The 21567-nt window shown below is 38.8% G+C and overlaps 1 protein-coding gene across 1 annotated transcript in view; it reads left to right on the top strand.

Moving 5' to 3' along the window:
- The window catches only part of CAMKMT (calmodulin-lysine N-methyltransferase), a 394330-nt gene that overhangs the window by 353543 nt on the left and 19220 nt on the right, over window positions 1-21567 (top strand). Inside the window, 1 exon segment of the mRNA XM_029937283.1 lies at window positions 15798-15872. Coding sequence (XP_029793143.1) covers window positions 15798-15872 — 75 coding nt within the window.

The following is a 21567-nucleotide window of genomic DNA, read 5'->3' on the forward strand; positions in this document are numbered from 1 at the left end:
TATACAATAAGCTAGAACCGTAGTTCTCAAACTGAGTATCGGAATCATCTGTAGAACTTGTTATGACACATATACTGTTGGGCCTTATCCCCTGAGAGACTGAGGTGGTGCCCAAGAGCTTGCATTGTGAGCAGGTTCCCAGGTCACCCTGCTGCTGGTCTAGGGACCTCTCCAAACAAGCAGTCTCTCTGAGTGTTTCTCATTAAATTCTATAGCGTTTCCTTGCATTAAAGTTGTCCCCGTTTTCATTCATTAAAGCCAGTTCCATCCACCTTACCCTGTTGTTTATTTCCTAGATGTCATGTATTTACAAAGAAAGGACAAGATCTGACATACTGGCAACTCTTAATTGCCTGTAATTAATCAAGCTTGTAGATCTTCTAAAGTAAAAATTTCATTGAGACATAATTTTGCTTCCCTTTCACCTTTCTCCAAGCCTTCTTTCTAGTCTGGAAATGTAAATTAGTTTCATGTCAGGATAAAAATCAGTAAGGTAGGTCAGGTCATCTGTTTCAAGGAACTTATGTAAATGAAATCCTGTTTTGGTTCATCTGTGATGTTGCTTCCTTCCTTAGTGATCCAGTGGGGAGTGGGTTTTTTTTTGTTTTCTTTTGTTTTAACTGAAGTACAGTTGGCACACAATGTTATGTTAGTTTCAGGTGTGCGGCATAGTGATTTCACACGTCTCTACATTGTGCGATGCTCACCACGAGTGTGGCTACCACCTGTCACCACACCCGGTTACAGCACCATTGACTGTACCCATTATCCCCATGATTTGTTCATTCCGTAGCTGGAAGCCTGAACCTCCCACTTCTTTCACCCATTTTGCCCATCCCTTCACCTTCTTCCATTCTGGCCACCATATTTGTTCTCTATATTTTTGAGTCTGTTTCTGCTTTTTGTTTGTTTATTCATTTGTTTTGTCATTTAGCCTCTACATATAAGTGAAATCATATGGTCTTTGTCTGCCTTATTTCACCCAGTGTAATACCGTCTGGGTCCATCCATGTTGTCCCAAATGGCAAGAGGCCATTCTTTTTTATGGCTGAGTAATATTGCATTGCACACATATATACCACATTTTCTATATCCATTCATCTATTGGTGGACACTTGGGTTGCTTCCATATCTTGGCTATTGTAAATAATGTTGCAATAAATATAGAAGTGTAGATATCTTGTCAAATTAGTGTTTTTGTTTTCTTTGAGTAAATACCCAGTAGTGGAATTATTGGATCATAGATTATTTCTATTTTTAACTTTTTGAGTAGCCTTCATTCTTTTTTCTAGATTGGCTGCATCAACTTACATTTCTACCAACAGCGCACATGGATTTCTTTTTCTCTACGTCCTTGCCAACACTTATTATTTCTTGTCTTTTTGATTCTAGCATTCTGACAGGTGTGAGGTGATATTTCCTTGTTTTGATTTGCATTTCCCTGATGATTAGTGATGTTGAGCATCTTTTCCTATGTCTACTAGACATCTGTATGTCTTCTTTGGACAGGTCTTCTGCCCATTTTTCAATGGGATTATTGTTGTTGTTATTGTTATGATGATGGTGGTGATGATGATGATGTGTTGAGTTACATAAGTTCTTTATATAGTGTGGAGGGCTCTTAATTCTGCCTTTAGGGCCATTGTTACTTCTCTGGAATGGCACCCTCTTTAAAATCACTCTTTTGAAAATAAAGACATTTGACATGTGTAACTAAAAGTCTAGACTGATGGCTAAAGAGTATTCTAAATCCCTACCTATACTGGTGAAGATCTTCTGGAATGGGTTTCTCAAAATGATGCATGACCCATTTTCATAGGAATTACCTGTGGTGCTTATTTTAAAAACAAAAGCTCCTCACTGAATTGGACTCTCTGGGGTTATGGTTCATGAATCTCACATTTTAACAATCTCCCACAGTGAGTCCAATATGTCTGGATCACAGATCACACTTTGATCAACTCATTTTATCCCTAGATTGCTGTTCAGGTTAGCATGCCAACTGAAAGCATAAAGGTGAATCTATTTGATATCCTGCTATTTGTCCTTAGGAGAGGTGGGGTTTTGTGTGTGTGTGTGTGTGTGTGTGTGTGTGTGTGTGTTTGTGTGTGTGTGTGTGTGTGTTTGTATTTTACCTTCCATGTAAAGGGCTTTGTTCCTCACTTTGGACTCTGGAAGATAACACTATAGTGCTATAGTGTTATCTTCATGAAGGTGTGAATGGCAGTGGGGGGGCAGAATTGTACAGAGAAGGGAGAGTTCTGATAAGTTTCTTGTCTGCATCACAGTCTTTAGTTATTGGGATCCAACAAGAAGCACACATCAGAGGTAGAAGCATCCTTTGAGATAATCCACCAGCTATTCTCAACCAGAGGTGGACTGTGTGCCCGCCCACCTCTGCAACTGTTTTTCATAATGTGGGATATTTCTGTTTGATTGTCACAATGGCTAAGGGTTGTTACTAGGACCAGAGGGAGCAGCAATAGTAAACATCCTACAGTACCAGGGACTACACTTCAGCATTGTACTGTCCCAAATGCCAATACTACCCCAGCTGAGAAACACTAATTCTGTCCTAGTTGAGAAAAATGGAGATCCAGAAATAACACTTGGATTTCTTTATAGCATTGCTTATTTCTGGACTTTTTTTTAAATTGCTATATCTGTCTTACATACACTCTTCTTTAATTAAGTTTGTTAGTAAATAACACTTTCACCTAAAACGTTTCACTAAATTAGCTGCTATTCTGGTTCAACTTGGGTCATTCTGTTCAAGGTAAGAAAACGTAATTTAGAGTCCACTCCTTATAAAGCACTATGATGAGCTCTTTAGGGGTTACAAATTTGAGTAAGGTGAGGTTTCAAGATATCCATATGAGGGATAGATACTTACCCAACTACCAAGACACAAGACAGAGTCTGCTCTAGTTGGGTTCATCATACTATGTAAGTATAAGGAGAAGATCAGCCAGTCTAAGGCAAGGGGTCTGAGAAAGGGTTGTGAAGGAGGTGGTCATTGAGCAGTTAGCAAATGAAAGGCAAGAGAAGAAAAGCAGTGGAAGAGTGCATTCTAGACATGATAAGCAGGGAGGAAATCATCAAAGGCAGAGAGGTAGAAAACATGCAGCCAGGCAAGTTTCGTTCTTTGGTGTGATGAATGGGGGCGGGCTAGAGGCTGACTGACCAGTTAGAAAGTCATGGCATTGAGGTGGAGACGGAAGGTGAATGACAGAGCACATAAAGGGACTTCTGAGCCATCAGGCAAAGTTCCATTTCTTGATCTGGCTGGTGGTTACATGCTTACTTGCCTCATAATGAATTAAGATGTACATCTGCTTCACATAGTTCTCTCTTTCAGTGTTTTATTCCACAGTAAAAAAGGGTTGGGTTTTGTTGTTGTTGTTGTCATTTGGTTTTGGTTTGGGGTTTTTGCTTTTGTTTTTGTTTTGCTTGTTTTAAAGCCATCTCAGTGGTTCCAGAGAAAGGGAAAGAAGTATCCCGGTCTGCATGACAGTGCAACTTGATGAGCAAACACGGAGGCCATTTCAGAGAATTGACTGTATGTGGACACAGAAGAAAATGGAAGGAGTGAGAGAGCAGTTAGGGACGTGATACATTCACGTGGTCATAGAACATAAATGTGTGTCCCATATGTGACGATAACTAGCAAGCGGTTCGGAAGGAGAGTTCAAATCTCGGGAAATGTGCTAGAAGATTTGGAGATCCACATGAAGAGATAAGATCACAACTTTGGAAACTGGAAGGTAAAAGGAGGTGGCCAAGGACAGAATCTTGGAAAATGTCTGTTTTGGAGGCAGAGTGATAGGGGTTAGTCAGAGATTCGGAGAAGGAGCTGGAGACAGGAAGGCTAATGCAGGTTGGTGTGGTCTGAAACCGCTCCTTACCGGAAGCAAGTCCAGGAGAGAATTGCAGGAAGAGGGTGACCGGCTGCAGTGTCCATGGCTGCAGATTGCTAAAGGTCTAGCAAATTGCAAAGCAGCAGTAGTGTCTGCTGTGAGAAAGGTCACATCGCAAGGCCAGATGAATCAATGGAAGTAGACTCCTCCTGCCAAAGTGTTGATGCCAAAGGGAAAGAGACAGGTAGTCTGTATGTCAAGGAGAAGCAGAGTTGGGGGGAGGGGGGCGGCAGGCATGCCAACATAGTCAAAGAAGAAGTAAGTAACATATGAAGTGAGGCGGAGGGGGGGTGGATTTGATGGAGCAAGGATGTAAGTGGTGCTTCTCAAAGTACGGTCCCCAGACCAGCAGCATCAGCACCACGTGGAAATTTGTTAGAAATGCAGATTTGCTGCCTCCACCCCAGACCTACTGAATCAGAAACTCTGGGACAGAAGCTGTATTTTAACAAACTTTCTGAGCATTCTGATGCATACTCAAGTTTGAAAAGCAAGGAGCTAGAGGAAAGAGGGAGTGGTTTAATCCTGCATGGGTGGGGAGATTGTCTCTGAGAGGACAGACTTTGAAAGGAAAGACTACTTCCTTTTAGTCAAGAGGCAAAGAGAAAAGATGAAGAAGAGGGAAAGGATATCAGAGAGCCGCAGGCTCGAGATAAGGTCATCATAGAGAACAAAGAGCTGGGATATTGGGGAGCTAAACACAGAGATGTGTGCATCCAGCCTCCAAACCCTTGGCTCCCGTACACTTTGTCTAAGATATAATTCCTCTTCCTCTTTCCTGTCTAAAACTTGCCTTTAAAATCACATTCCATCTTCTACCTTCTTTAGCATCCCCTTTTTTTTGTTGTTACATAGGAACAGGTCCTCTTTGTCCTACCACAGCCTCCAGACAAGTGCTGAATGACCCCATGGGTGGACTGGTGCACAAGTTAGGAAATCAGCAGAATAGTGTCCCTCCTTATTCTTGGCTTCCGTTCTAGATTTAAATTCCTTCCTCCAAGTGTCTAAGGCACCATTAGCGAAGCTTCTAGCATATGGATTTTGAAACTCTATAAAAGATCAGGAGAAATGGAGGGCTAAGTGACAGGGAATGGTTTGAAGGACAAGAAAGGATTCCCCAGTTTAGGTTAACACTATAAATGACCTTCCGTAAGAGTAAGCCCAGATGGACTCTGAGAAGTGAGATATAAAAAACCACAGAAAGGTTCCTGGAGGCTGTTGCAAGGAAGTATGGCTGTAATGTGAAGAAAACAGCTGCCTTCATTCCTGGTAAAACAACGTGCTGTTGTTGTTGTTGTTGAATAAATCTAAGTTCATTACATTTGGTGACCATAACCAAAAATTGTATCAGTACACTTCTTTTGCAAACTCACAAGGGATGACAGGTTTTTTTTAAAAACATTTATTTATTTTATTTTTAGAGATAGTCAGAGATACAGCATGAGTGGGGGAAGGGTGGAGAGAAAGGGAGACAGGATGCGAAGCAGGCTCCAGGCTCTGAGCTGTCAGCATAGAGTGCGATGCGGGGCTCGAACCCACAGACGGTGAGATCATGACCTGAGCCTAAGTCGGATGCTAAACCGATTGAGCCACCTAGGCGCCCCAAGGGATGACAGTTTTAACAGCAGAATTAAACACTGTGACTCATTCTGCAACAAGGAATCTACAAATACAGTGGTTAACAAATATTAACTGTGCAAATGTGAGAAAAGAAATACCTTATATCTGTAAAGGGAAGGTTATCTGTGAGCACCACAATGAAATACAAATGAGATTAAGCATGCTTGACATTAGGTTTTATCACAAACTTAAATCAGAGACTTTTTGTTTGAGAATTTATTTATCTATTTATTTTAGTGTGAGTTTTGCATCACAAGGTGGGAGTCCTATCAGAAATTGACTTGGCTTTGCATTACAGGTTGAAACTCCAAAGTCAAAGTGAGAATGAAAAAAAAAAAATCAAAGTTAGTGCAAGAATAAGGGAAGGGAAACTGATAGTTATTGAGCACCGATAATACATTTTTCATATATTCTAGCTCATTTGCTTCTTCATCGCTGTGCAAGGCAACTAACTTCTGTTACAGATGAGGGTCATGATACTCAGCGTCTCTCAGCCCCACTGGCCCGTAAGTGGCGGAGCTGGTATTTGAACTCAGAGCTTTCTAGCTACAAGCCCAGCATTCTTTATGCTGTGCAGTACCTGCTAAACTTAACCGGGTTTGACATGTCTGTAGCTCTTTAGATTTTTCTGAAGCATGGGGAGTTGGGTAATGATGATTGGTTTTGTATTTCTATCTGTAAAATTGTACTCTGCTTCATAATGAATTTCAAACAGAAATAGGATTTTGACATGGTGGTGAAATAAAATGGTGACAACATAAATTTTACTTTGGTGTCGAAATAATTCTGGGTAACACATTAGCTTGATTTGGGGATTTGGAAGAACCACCTTTTACTTGTCTTTGCATCTGAATGTTATGCCTTAGAGTGTATAAAGTCCATATAGGTCCAAGGACTAGTAGTGTTTATGTATACACCTGCTGTCTTTCAAAAAGCATTTCCCTTTTAGCTTTTCTTTAACAGTTGTATTGAGGTAAATTGACATCCAGTAAACTGTATGTACAATTTTGTCAGCTTTGAAGTTTGTGTGTCCCCCTGAGCCCAGCACCACAATCCAAATACTGAACGTGTCTCTCACCCCCAAAAGTTTCCGCTTGCCCTTTGATAATCCCTCCTTTTTGCTTCTAGAAGGGTCCTCCCTTTCCAGGAAACAACTGGTTGGTTCTCCCTCACCTTATGTGAATTTATATTTTCTAGAGATTTAAATAAATGGAATCACGCAGTATGTGCCTTTTTTCTTTTTCATTTTTTTGAAAGTCAGTGTTCTTTCAGTCTGTAAGAGTATTTTGAGATTCATCTATGCTGTTGTGTGGATCAGTAATTCTTTCCTTTTTATTCCTGAGAAGTGCGCCCTTGTGTGGATACACCACAACTTGTTTGTTTTCACCCATTGATGAGCTTTTGGGCTGTTGTCAGTTTGGGGCTGTTACAAAGAATCTGTTAGGATTATTTACATCCACATATGGATATGCGGGTATGTGCTCTCTATGGATATGTGCCTTCACTTCTCTGGGGTAAAGCCCCTACTGAGTGGAACTCGACAAACTGTTTTCCAAACTGGTTACCCTATTCTGTATCCCCATCAGTGCTGTCAGAGTTCCGTTTTATCCACATCCTCTTCAACACTCTATATGGTCAGTTTTTAAAATTATAGCCTTTCTAGGGCACCTGGGTGGCTCAGTCGGTTCAGCGTCTGACTTTGGCTCACGTCATGGTCTCATGGTTCCACAAGTTCAAGTCCCGTGTTGGACTCTGCCGACAGCTCAGAGCCTGGAGCCTGCTTCAGATTCTGTGTCTCCCTCTCTCTCTGCCCCTTGCATGCTCACACTGTCTCTCTCTCTCAAAAACAAATAAACATTAAAAAAAATTTTTTTAATTGTAGCCTCTCTGATGGATATATAGTATTATCTCATTAGGATTTTGATTTGAATTTCCCTAATTACTAATGATGTTGGGTATCTTTTTGTGTGTTTATTTTCCACTTATATATCTATGGTAAAGTGTCTGTTCAAGTGCTTTACCCGCTTTTTTTTTTTGAATTGGGTTGCTTGTTTTCTTATTAACATACTCTGAGAGTTCATTTTATGTTTCTTATATGTTTATATGTAAGCTTATATTATGTAACCTTTTATCAGATATATGATTTGCAAGTATTTCCTCCCAGCCTGTGGCTTCTCCTTCACCTCATAGCATCTTTCAAACTACAGAAGTTTTTAATTTTAATGAAGTCTAATTTACCAATTTGTTCTTTTATGGATCATATATCATGTGTCATATTTAAGAAATCTTTGCTCAATGCAAATTACAAATATTTTCTCCTGTACTTTCATCTACAAGTTTATAGTGTTAAGTTTTATATTTAATTCTATGATCCATTCGGAGTTAATTTTTTAATATGGTGCAAGATACGTTTTGGATATATATATTTTTTCCGCTGAATTACCTCCATTTATTTAGGTCTTATTTAATTCCTTCATCTTTTGTCAAAATGCCTCTAAGTATTTCATATGTTTATGGTACTAATGGTATGGATTGCTTAATGTTATTGTGAATGGAATTGTTATTGTGTATGGAATTGAAAATTACAATTTCCAATTACGTGTTGCCTGTATAAAGAAATACAACCAATTTTTGGATATTGGTCTTATATTCCACACGTTTGCTAAGCTCACTTATTAGTTCTGCTTGGTTTTTTTTTTGTATATTCCACTGGATATTCTACATAGCTGATCAGGTTGCCTGCTAATAAAGACAGTTTTACTTCTCCCTTCCCAATCTTGATTTTTTCTTTTTATTCTTGCCATATTGCACTGTCTAGAATCTCCAGTGCAGTCTTCAATAGTGAGGGGAAACATCCTTTCCTTGTTCTGATGTTTAGGGGGGAAAAATCTAGTCTTTCACCATTAAATATGATACTGGCCTTAGGTTTTCCCAGATGACTTTTTTCAGGTTGAGGAAGTTCCCTTCTGTTCTTAGGTTGCTGAGAGGTGTTATCAGGAATAGATGTTAGACTTTGTCAATCAATGCATTTTTCTGTACTTATTGAGATGGTCATATTCATTAATATGATGAATTATATTGATCATTTTTAAACATTAAACTAGTCTTCTTGGCAGGTTTAATGTTTAAATAGACAAACCTAGGGGTGCCTGGGTGGCTCAGTCAGTTGAGTGTCCGACTTCGGCTCAGGTCATGATCTCACGGGTTTGTGGGTTTGAGCCCCGCGTCGGGCTCTGTGCTGATGGCTCAGAACCTGCTTCAGATCCTGTACCTCCCTTTCTCTCTGACCCTCCCCTGCTCATGCTGTGTCACTCTGCCTCTCAAAAATAAATAAAAAACATTTAAAAAATTTTAATGGACAAACCTCACTTGATCATGACATCTATGTCTATATATTGATATGTATTTATATACCTATGGAGAATATATTTATTCATATATTTTATGAAGAACTTTTATATTCCTTATCATCCTTTTACTATCTGTAGAATCTGTAGTGATGCCACTTCACTCATTCATGATATTGGTGATTTATGTCTTCTCCCCGTTTTTCTAGTCAGTCTGGCTAGAAGTTTATCAATTGTATTGCTCTTCTCAAAGAACGAGTGTTTGGTTTCAGTGATTTTTCTATTATGTTTGTTTTTCTGTTTTGTTAATTTCTGTTCTAATCTTTACTTCTTTCTTCTGGTTATGTTGATTTTAACTTCTTGTGTGTGAAAAGGTATTTTTTATTTGTTTATTTAGTTTGGAGCTGAGTCTATTGATTTGAGATCTTTCTTTTCTGATATAGGCATTTTAGTATTATTAATTCCCTCTGTGTACTGCCTTAGTAGCATCCTACAAATTTTATATGTTGTATTTTCATTGTAATTCAATTAAAAATATTTTTCAGTTTCTGTTTTGATTTCTTCTTTTGATGCTAGGTTATTTACAAGTGTATTATTTATTTTCTAAGTATTTAGAGATTTTATAGAGAATATTGATTTTTAATTTAATTCCATGATGGTCAGGGAACATATTTTTATAGGACTAGAAATATTTTAAATTTGTTGAAAGTTAAAATAAGACCCAGAATGGGTCGGGTGCCTGAGTGGCTCAGTCAGTTGAGCATCTGACTTTGGCTGGGGTCATGATCTCACAGTTTGTGAGTTTGAACCCCATTTCGGGCTCTCAGTTGTTAGCACAGAGCCATATCAGATCTTCTGTTCCCTTCTCTCTGTGCCTCTCCCCTGCTCATGCTCGCTATCTCTTTCTCTCTCTCTCAAAATTAAACATTGAAAATAATGTTTTTTGAAGAACCGGAATGGATATATTTTGGTACAAGCTCCAAATCTATTTGAAAAAAAAAAGGTCTGCTCTCCTATTATTGGGTGGAATGTTCTATAAATATCAGTTAAGTCATGTTGCTCAGTAGCATTGTTAAAGTCATCTATAACCTTGGTTATTTTCTGTCTACTTCAATTAATTATTGAGGAAGGAGCATTGGAATCACTCATTATAGTTGTGGTTTTGTCTGTGTTTTCTTGCAGTGATACCCATTTGGGCTTCAAATTAGAAGCTCTGTTATTAAGTTCATAAACATTTAGAAGTGTTATATTTGCTTCTTGAATTCACCCTTTAACATTATAATGTGGTCTGTTTTTTACCCAGTAATATTATTTGCTCTGAAATCTACTGTCTGGCATTCATATAGGCAATCTGGAATTCTCTGACTAGGGTTGCTTGGTATGTCTTTTTCCTTTTAACCCACTTGTGCTTCACATTTAAGATACATTTATTGGGGTGCTGGGTGGCTCAGTAGGTTGAGCATCTGACGCTTGATTTTTGCTCAGGTCATGATCCCAGGATCATGAGATTGAGCCCCACATCAAGCTCTGTGCTGAATGTGGAGCCTGCTTAAGATTTTCTCTCTCTCTCTCTCTCTCTCTCTCTCTCTCTCTCTCTCTCTCTCTTTCTCAAAAAAAATTGATTTACTATAAGCTGCATATACTTGCATCTAGCATTGTATTTATTTTTTACTTTTATTTTATTTTATTTTTTTGAGAGAGAGAATGCAGAATCTTAATCCAACTTGACACTATGCCTTTCAATTGGGGGCATTTAGACCATTTTCACTTACTACAAGTAGTAATGTGGTTAGATTTAAATCTGTCATTTTGCTTTTTGTTTTCCACTTGTTCCATTTATTTCTTCCTCTTTTTGTCTTTTTCTGCTTCCATTCTACTTTATCTCCTTTGTTGACTTATTAGCTATAATTTTGTTTATTTGTTTTAGTGGTTACTTTAGGTTTTATAATATACATCTATCCTCAAGTGATGGACCACTTCATTTATACTATAAAATCCTTATCATAGTGTGTTTCTATTACTGCCCTCCCAGTCTCTATGCTATTGCCTTATATTTTCTTATGTATATGTTATAAACTCCACAGTACTTGTTATTTGTTTAGCTAGTCAATTATATTTCGAAGAGTTAAATAATAAAAAAATATCTTATATATTTGCCCATGTAGTTAGAATTTTTGATTCTCATCATTTTTTTTCTGTTGATTCATATTTTCATCTAGTATGATTATTCTTCTGCCTAAATGGCTTCCTTTACATTTCTTGTACTATAGATCTGCTCATGATTAATTCTTTCAGGTTTTGTATGTCTGAAAACCTCTATTTTACCTTTGGGGGGAAATATATTTTAACCAGCTGTCTAATTCTAGGTTGATATGGTTTTTTCTCCTCTCAGTCTTTAAGGATGTCAGTCCACTGTGTTCAGACTTGCCCATTACTCATGAGAAATATGCTGTCATTCTTACCGTCACGTGTATATAATGTGTCTTTTTTCCCTTGGGTGCTTTTCAGATTTTCTCTTCATCACTGCCCTTGGGCAATTTGATTAGATTCTTTGTGCCTTGTAGTTTTCTTCATTTCTTGTGCTTGGAGTTTGTTGAAATCTCTTGATCTGTGGGTCAATAGTTCTCATTAAATTTGGAAACACTTCAGCCATTATTTCTTCAAATATTTTTCCTGCAACTCCCCCCTTCTATCCCTTGGAATATCCAATTACACATATGTGAGATCATTTAAATTTGCACCACAGCTCACTCACTAATCCTCCTTTAATATATTTATATTCTTTATTTCTATATGTATTTCATTTTGGATAGTTTCTATTGGTTTGTTTTCAAGTTCACTTGTCTTTTCTTCTGAAATGTCTAATCTGCTATTAATTCCATCTGATGTATTTTTCCTCTCACACATTGTAGTTTTTGTCTTTATAAGTTTGATTTGGGACTTTAAAAATATCTTTCTTGTCTATTCATTTCTTTAAATACAGTGAATATCATTATGATAACTATTTTAATGATCTTGTCTGTTAATTCTAACATCTGTGGCAGGTTTAGACTGGTTTCAGTTGTTTGATTTGTCTCATTATTGGTTGTGTTATTTCAATTCCTTGCATACCTGATAATCTTTTATTGTATTCCAGGTATTTTATATTTTACCTTGCTGGAATCTGAATGTTTTTGTATACCTGTAAATGTTTCTGAATTTTGTTCTGGGTCACCGTTAAATTTTGAAATAACTTTTGGGTCTTGCTTTTAAGATTTGTTAGGCAGCACCAAGGCAGCATTTAGTCTAGGGATAATTGTCTCCCCTACTGAGGCAAGACCCATCTAAGGATTCTACCCAGTACCCTGTAAATTATGAAGCTGAATTGAAAATAAAGAGGTCAGATATTTTTTTCATGGATTTTCCTGCAGAGGAGTTGGGAAATAGAATAAAAACTGGAGGGGTAAATAGAGTTAACAGAGGATGTTTTAAGAGAGAGAACATAACTGCATGTCTGAATAGTGATGGGAATAGTCCAGAACAGAGGAAAGAGGTGGCGGTCTAGAGGAGGCAGAATTGCTAGAGCCATATCCTAGATGAAAGGGGCTGGAGCTAGTGTATAAGAGGAGGTGCTAGATTTAGATAGGGGTATGGCATCTTTAATTCATCTATGATAACAGGCAGGAAGGCAGAGTATATAGGAATAGATAATGTTAGGAGAATAAGTGTGGTGGTGGGAGTTTGTGGAAGTTTTCATCTGATACCGCTACAATTTTGACAGTAAAGTAGGAAGCAAGATAATCAGCTGAGAATGAGGAGGAGAGAGGAAGTGTTTGAATTTTGAAAAGAGAAGGTAGTGCAAAATAACAACCTGGGAGACTGGGAGAGTAAGTGGACAAGGGTAGTCTAAATATAACTGCTAGACATCACCAAGAGACCACTTGAGGTTCATGGTCATGAATTTAAAACAAAGCCAGTCAGGATGCTTTTGTGCTTTCTCCAACCACACAGGTGCACAGGTGCAGTCTCAGAGCAGGCAGAGAGCTGGATCTAACAAACAGAAGGAAGTAAGAAAGGGGAAAGGGAGTAGAGGGTGTATGCAAAGGGGTAATTAAAATGATTGGCTGTGGATGTAAGCTGGTAAGGAGGGGAAGCAAACGTCAGAGAAGAAAGATAGGGATGTGTTGATGGGACCAGCAGATTGTAAGCCAGTGGGACTGAAGAATGGTTGAGATCAAAATACCTTCTCAAAGGGGTGAGCTGTGAACGGGCTGGTCAGAGAGTAGGTCAGAATTGTAGTTATTCCTAAAAACAAGGTCTTGAACAGTGCTGCTCAACAAATAGGCCATACACTGGAGCCAGTCTCTGAACTGCATGTTACTGATCTGCAATGAGGTAAGTTCAGAAACTGAAAGTAAATGTTTAGGAACATTACTGTGGCATCCAAGCATATGATTGGTAGACTTATATGTAGAATGTTTTGGCTTTTAAAATCTCACTTGTCTATTAATTTGTATTGTATTTTATGAAAGGGTTGGTCTTCAACAGATTGGGTACAAACAACAGTAACAACAAAATCTGGTGCTTCCCCACAGCTAAAGTACTGCTTTAGTATACATGGCCCTCATGTGAGTTATCTGACAGGGTGGAGGGTAAGGTGATTGGAGGAGAAGAGTTGGAAGGCCCAGCTCCTTGAACATTGAAGTCACCATCATCAGTTTCCTTCCAAGATGGAAGGTCTCCTGATTGCATAGCTCCACCAGGCACCCTTCTCATTGTGTGCTACGTGAACACCATAACTCCAGAATACAGTGTGAATGGAAATCTCAAGAAGGCGACCATTGTTATCTCCATTTTACAGCTGAGAAAGCAAACTCCAGGTTCACATAGCCAGTCAAGGAAGGAACCAAAATATGAACCTAGGTGTGCCTGTCATACCAAAGTTGAACTATGTCTATACACATGCTCACATTTATGGGGGTAGCATGGCCATAAGCCTCATGAGAACTAGGAAAAATGCCTTTTGGGAATGTGTTGTGGTCCAGTGGCCAAGCCAAGCATTTCGGTTTCCTTTAGCATCACCCCTGTGAAGGTCCTCTATGCTAACTCACAGCCAGCTGCTGCGATCTCGGCCCCTGTCTCTCCAGTTTGTCTTTGTTGAATCAAAGACTGAAGCACCTCAGGAATCCAATATACAGTACCCAACACAGGATTTCCTACATTTTCTATTCATGTGCTTATGTACTAGAAGTACTTTTTATAATGGTTTACGGAATGGTAGGATTATGAATAATTTTAGCACTTTTCTCTTTTTCTTAAAATTTGTGTGATGGGTATGTTACTTTTATGATTTGAAAAGGTCAAGTATAGATCCATCCTTTCAACTAGCTTGTTCACTGTAGAAACAGTCTAGGACTCAGGTCTCTGATGAGGGCTGAAGAGGCCTGGTTTCCCAGCGACCTGGAGTTCCAGCTGCCCTGGAGGCCACAGCGTTTCCATAAAAGTTGGTATTGGTTGTGTCCCACTCTCCTCAGGTGCATGCAATTTCTGAGGAATGAATCTAAAAACAAAGTAGGCCTTAGTCTCTTAGGGCTTTCCTGGTTTTTCCATTCCTTGGCTCTCTAGTAGGCCTAGGTAAGTACAACAGTGGAGTTAATTTGTAAAACTTGTCCGAGTATCATGACATAACACATTCCTCTGGAAAGCCCTCCCTGGAGCTCTATTATGTCTGTATGCTTACACAACCCATTGGACACAGCATCAGAATTATGGGATTCTGTGTCTGTGTGTCCTGCTCAGCTGCCATCACAAAGATACAGCCTGTGGCACAGTGCAGGGCCTGCCACACAGTAGGTGCTCAGTACCAGTGAGTCGAATGAGTGAACGGGGAACTGATGCTCAGTCTGTATAGATATTTTCGTGGTGGTGTATAATCATTTCTACGTTAAGAAATTCACTACCACTCGTATATATTAGTGTATAGGGGAAGAACTTTTGGACTTACCAAAAAAAGACTTGTTTTTGCATTCAAACACATGGGTTTTCACCCGGGGAAGATACAGAAGAAATAAAGAACCCACCAGAATAAGCAAATATAACTGGACAGGGTAGGTGCTCATTCAGTTTGTTTTTAAATAATAATCAAAGTGGAGGAGAGGAGCACAAGTTTCCTTTGAAAAGCAGCTCTGCAAGTCAGTTCTGGTGTGGAGAGAGGAATCATTAAAATAATTTAACATGGTAAAATGCTAATTATCACAATTGTTCATTAAAAGTAACCTAAAATCTTTGGTTGACCTCATAAGCACAGCTAGAATTTTTTAAATATGTGCTATTAATTATTGTTGCTAATATGGGGTTTAAAACTCAACCCTCTAATGGAGACTACGTGCTAGGATGGGTGGCTTTTACAATGTGCCTTAAAACTAGAACTACCAAAAATGAAAGTTGGCTCTTCTTTTCTTGCATCCTGCCAAATTGCTCATTTCCTCAATCAGAAATGCAAATGACGTGCCAGGCAAGATAGATACACACTAAGTTTCTCATCATTTATTTTTGTCAATTTGTGTTCCAGTCAGACAGGGAATACGTTGATCTCAATATGTACCTCATTGATGTTAAGAGTCTAGACTCATTATAATGACTATGGTAAAAATAAGATGTTTCTCCCTGGTTCATCTACAAAAAAAACCTCTAAAAACTAGCACAAGCTTACTATTGTATCTAAATAGAGAATTCTTCCTCTTCTAGATTTGAAGACTAAATAAAATATAGAACAGACAGTCACATCCTGGGTTTTTTTTTTATTATGCCTTTCGAAATAATTTGTATATACCTTTTAAATAATTTCAAGTGCCACAAAAATAATGTTAATAGCTCAAAATCAAAAGTTAAAAAAAAACCTAAGTATAATTTTTAAAATCTTTTTCTCCTCAAGCGTTTTACGATGGGATAATGAGACAGATGTCTCTCAACTGGAAGGACATTTTGACATTGTTATGTGTGCTGACTGGTAAGTACATAAAAATCATAAAACTCCTGTTAGAAAAAATCGCTTTGCTGGAGTAATTGGGCTGTGCTGTTTTGCTGACGGCTAAGCAAAGTCAACAAATGAAGCACAAAGCCACCTTAACCTCAACAAATTAATATTCATCTCCATGTGACAGTTCTAAGGTAGTCTTCTATCACACAGTAACTTCTACCACATTATTTCCCAAAGATTGATTTTGAGAAGCATTTCCATTTTCTGGAATTGCCTCTGTTTCATGCTTGACGTATCGGTAAATGGACGACTTAGGCAAATTGCAAATAATTATGGCTCGGAGAGGAATAGTCTGGAGAAAAAGGAGTTTATCAACACAAACAGCTCAATTAGCTTACTTCTTAGGAGAGATCTGACTATTGATATAAGGGAATATATGTATATTGTGTACACACGTATATGCTCCTATAAATAAACGTATTTGTGGAATCTCTTTGGGGAAATATCTTTACTTAAATGTATGTTTGCTATCTAAGTGTTCAGTGTATTCAATTATGATATTTAATTATACACAAAACAGGAATTATAAAATTACATTTTATTGTTATGCAAATAATATTAAAATCTCTGTCAGGTGCCTGCTTTTAAAAATAATTTACATTAGATATTTTGTCTTCTCTTTTAGCTCAATCTACTTAATCGTTAATGAAAGTCTGATCCTAAGTTGCAGGATAAATATGTATCAAACCTTAATAATCATTTTAAATAATCTTAGGTATTTTCTTCATGCATGTCGACTAATAATTATTTCAGCATACGGGAAACGTTGACAGTTCAAAAGTATTTTTCCCCTGGTAAGAGTAAGATCTTATTTGTAGTTTTATCATGGTTTTATGACACTTTAGATTTGAAAACACAAGTTCGGATTCTGAAGAAGTTCCTTTGTATCAATCAACCCAATCACAAGGTCCAGAATCTGGAGAAGAAGACCTTCCCCAGGGGGGAATTGGATGAAATTTTCAGGCAGCCTTTATTATTATCATTTTGAATAAGATTTTCAGTAGGTAACTCTTCTACATAAGTCATCGGAATTAGATTTGCTTTCTTTTTTTCTTCTGAAAAATACTTCTCAAGGGAAAATAAGTATTATAATCTATTTCTAGTTTTCCACGGGCCTTTTAGTGTCTTTGCACCCAGTTTCGGAAATTGTTCCAAACGAGGGAGAAACAGATTTTGGACTAATTGTTGACATTGTGCCTGATGTTACATCCCTCATCTCATCAAAACCATGGAGCTAAAACCTCACCATACGGTTTGAGCAAGTAATTTAGTAAATGTCTCTCCTCACCGAATATGAGAAAGGACCCTCCAGGTTTCATTGCACAGGTGAAGATAACACTGGCAGGATTAGATGAGATTAAGCATGAAAGTCAGATCAGAGAGCAGCAGGAAGAGGAAGCTGGGAGGCTGCTTCTTGGAGGTTTCGAGGAGGGTCACGAGCATAGGCTCTGATATGCGGAGAAAGGTCTGGCCGGGCGATTTAGAGTTAAATGTGTCCTTCACACAAATATCAGAACAGCCTGGCTTTGTCAGACCTTGTGTTATGGACACTCACACCATGTCATCCTATTTGTACCAGAGAGACCAGCAGAGGAAGTAGGATTTAAGCTCTTTTCTGATTAATGTTCTCAGGTTAAAAATAGCCACACAGCATGTTTGAGAAATAGTCTTTTTGTCCCCTAGCGAACAACAGGGTCACGTACAACCGATATACATAATGCATATTCAGTTAAGGCTTTCATTGCAAATACATAACATAGCACAATGATAGATGTACACACACACACACACACACACACACACACACACACACAGCTGGGAGCTATGTGAGAATTTACGGATTCAAAGGAACTAAATACACCAAGTTTTATTTTATAAATGGCTTTTCTATGCGTGAGTTGTTAAGGTTTTTTTCCTCCCCCTGGTGTTGTAAGTGCCAGAATGTCAGCCTGTTTATAATTTCCCATTTGTAAATGTAAAACATTAAGCTACTCTCACTGCAATGCTGATATTATTTCCAAAAGAAATGCTTTGGTAATGGTCTGTCTTCATATTCAGAGGGATGGGTAAGCTGCTTAGAAACTTAGACAGCACGGTGATATTTATAATATGCATGTTGTACACATAGCCCGGACGCGCAGGCTCTGTGAGCCCTTTACGTCCTGACGGTTTGGTGTTTCTCTGTCAGCTACTGCGTGGGAGATGCTTCTGGGGACAGGCAGGCAGACCATTGCCACATTTCTTTTCACAGGGTTCCAGAGGAGGAAAAAAAGACACCTCTCTTTAGACACCACCTCCAAGATGAAACCTGAAATAGTCAGTGGCCAAAATAGGTGCCACGCATATGCGGATCACAGTGCCACACACCCTCCTTTAGTCATTATCCGTGAGATCTGGATTAGGCCATAGGAATATGAAGCAAGAGTTGGAGTTCAGATATGAGGGGCATGGATTAAATCCTTACTGAAGCATTTCCAGCAAGGGTGGCATTGTCTGATTCTCTGAATAGCTAACCAGTGGTACTGCTTGATCCCATTTACATGAAAACAAGCTCTATTCACAAACCTATTCCAAACCCACGTTGTGGTTCAAGGAAAATGCACATGATTACAATGAGGGTGATATGTGTATGTTTTTAAATCATTCATATATTTACCTTCAAACACTCAGAAACCTGTGGGCTGTGGGGGAAATGACTTCTTTCCCAGAAGAGATGGGCTCCTTTACTCACATCTAAATTCAGGAGCACCACCCAATTCAAAAATAAAGAGGAAAAGCTGTGAGCCATTATTTCACCACTCAGCATTTTTGACAATGAAATATAGTTTCATGGTTCAACAGTTTCCAAATAACTTGTAAAATGTCAACTCTGAAATAAACAGGAGGGAAAAAAATTGAGGTTCACCTGCAAAAGGATGCTGTTGACAAACCTCAAAATATTAGAATATTTAACCACAGGTGTAGAAAAAACCCCTGCCTATTAAGTCTCTTGGTTGACTCGTTTAACAGCGAATTTAATATAAGAGTTCCTTTACTGGAATTCAGTCCAGCCTGGTCCTTGCTGAGTTTGGAATAGCAAGTGATGGTAAACTTTCAGCGGCCTTCCCAGACCCCTGTTCAATCACGATCATCTAAGAGTCTGGAGGTAAGATTTTTTTTTTTAAGATTTTTTTTTAGCCAATGAACGCTTTCATTCAGCGTTTGATGGCTTGCCAGTTTATTGTAGCTTTGCAAAAATAAAAATGATTCTGTACATTTGGATTCTCTCAAGGCTTGGAAATGCCACCCATAGCGGGATGCACTGAGCTAGGTGTGCAGAGCGGCACCGTGTCTGCATCTGGAACTTTGTGGAGACGTGGTGGAAGGTCACGCCAGCCCGCTGGCTCTCCTAGCATTTTTACACTATGGATAGTGGGTGGTTTCTATTTTCTATTCTTGGTTTTTAAGGTATGTTTGTGGCCCCCCCCAAAAAAAAATTTTTTTTTCAAAACAGGTTCTAGAATGTCTCTGTTTTCTTCCAGATGCTGTGCCCATGGATAGTTCTAAATCGCAAGCTTTTCACCTGAAAAACTCTTTAACCCAAATGCAGCCAGCCCTTTCACCCCATACTTACACTTCAGTCCCACACAAGATAAACAAGCTGCCAAAGATCTGGCCCCCTACGGGGTAGCCCTGCAGGAGATCAGACCCCCATCAGCCCTCTCTGAGCAGCGATAATCACTTGATAAACACTGATAGAGGCCATCTTTCTGCTGACAGTTAAATCTAAAATAGGGAATTTAACTTAGCCCATGTCATCTTAAAAATTACATAGAGGCCTTCCTTTCTGTGAATACTGATGGAGAAATGTCTCCTTGTCCCCTGCACTAATTAATTTCTCTATGAGTGGAGGAGTGGCCATGAAAATGGCCTGGCACCTTTCCTTTGTCGAGAAATCTATCATTCAGATCAACGGAACAAAGCAAGTATTGATTCCACAAGTGTGCATTGTATCGAGGGCCATGTTTCCATGCGCATGTGTGTGTGTGTGTGTGTGTTTTAATAGCCAAACTAGTGCCACGGTCCATGTATTTTGATCAGTAACGGAAGGGAGAGTTGAAATGGTATCTCCATTCCAATCAGTGACCCACTCAGCCTTTTTAAAATAGATCCACTTAAGCTACTGTTGTTCTCTGAGCCCATTAGGACTTATATTAGGGGTGAATTTTCAGGAGATTATACATCACTCCCACTAAAGCACATTGAAATTGCTCATATGACATATCCCACAAAGCATTATACATTCTGCATCAGAGCTAAGTAGAAAGGTGAGCTTGCTTGGAATAAAGACTTATTAGAGAACTTCAAGAATTACTTTTGGGGAATTTGACTTGGAAGGATGGAGTAGACAACACTGCCATTCAAATGCCTGTTTGGAATGGGTGCTTGGGTGTTAAGTCGCGTTTTCCAGTAGGCTGCAATATTAATATCTTTGTCACATTACCAACGATGAGTGAAAATAGTGCTTTATAAGGTTATGTTTTAAGCTCAGTTTTTAAGGTGCTGATTATTTCAGACAATCTTACCAGCTCGTGAGATGCACAGGCATAAACTAAAGAGTGGTCTTTTGCTTAATGTTGTATATCCTGACCGGCCAGGTCTCCTATGGGCCTGAGTAACTGACAGATATTTTCCCACATTGATAGTCATTTTTAAAAATAAAACCAGGATGCTTCATTATTAAAATTTAAGTTAGGGGCGCCTGGGTGGCTCAGTTGGTTGAGCGGCCGGCTTCAGCTCAGGTCACCATCTCACGGTTCATGTGTGTAAGCCCCGCATCAGGCTCTGTGCTGACATCTCAGAGCCTGGAGCCTGCTTTCGATTCTGTGACTCCCTCTCTCTCTCTGCCCCTTCTTCGCTCATGCTGTCTCTCTCTCTCAAAAAATAAATCAATGTTAAAAAAATTTTTTTTAATTTAAGATATTATTACCTCACTAAAGAATAAGGTATATAGTCCTGAAGAGAAAACTTTAAAAAACACCTAGTTAGAATTTGATTCCTTTCTTATCAACCCTTAATGATTATTAATCACTGAGTAATATGATTTACAGGAAAGTTTTTGTAGCATTTGAATGAGACACATTCTATGTTCTAAGATTTAGGTGTTTTTTTCTTTTCTTTTTTTATGGAATGATAGGAAAATTTTCCCCTGGCTCACCCTCAGGTTGTCCTGATTGATGGATGGAGCAGGATAAGGTTCCCACTCTAGACGTGAATTTAGCTCATCTTAAAAGTATTCTTTCTCCAGTGCTCAAAGCATCCTTTTATAGAAGAACCTTCTCCTGTACGTGTCATGGTGAAGCCCAAGCACCACTTCTTGGCAGTTTTTCATCCGGTGCTCTCCCCCACTCCTCCTTCGCAAGCGAGAGACTTGGAAGAGAACTGGTTGGTGAAATGTTCTACCCAAGTGTTGATTCTTCCTTAACAATACCAATAAAGGAGTGCAGACAGCCTGTTTTTGGGTCATTGAAACCAACATCCTCTGTAAGCTGCTCAATTTCAGGACCATATTGCTCTGCTAGTCAGGCAGTCGGCAGATACTTACAGAGTACCTTCTGGGTGTGTATGTGGTGCTAGAGCCTGCAGTGTGTAAATGAATAGAGACCGGAAGCTTCTTGAGGATGGG

The sequence above is a fragment of the Suricata suricatta genome, chromosome 4 (genome assembly GCF_006229205.1).
Source record: "Suricata suricatta isolate VVHF042 chromosome 4, meerkat_22Aug2017_6uvM2_HiC, whole genome shotgun sequence".
NCBI lineage: Eukaryota > Metazoa > Chordata > Mammalia > Carnivora > Herpestidae > Suricata > Suricata suricatta.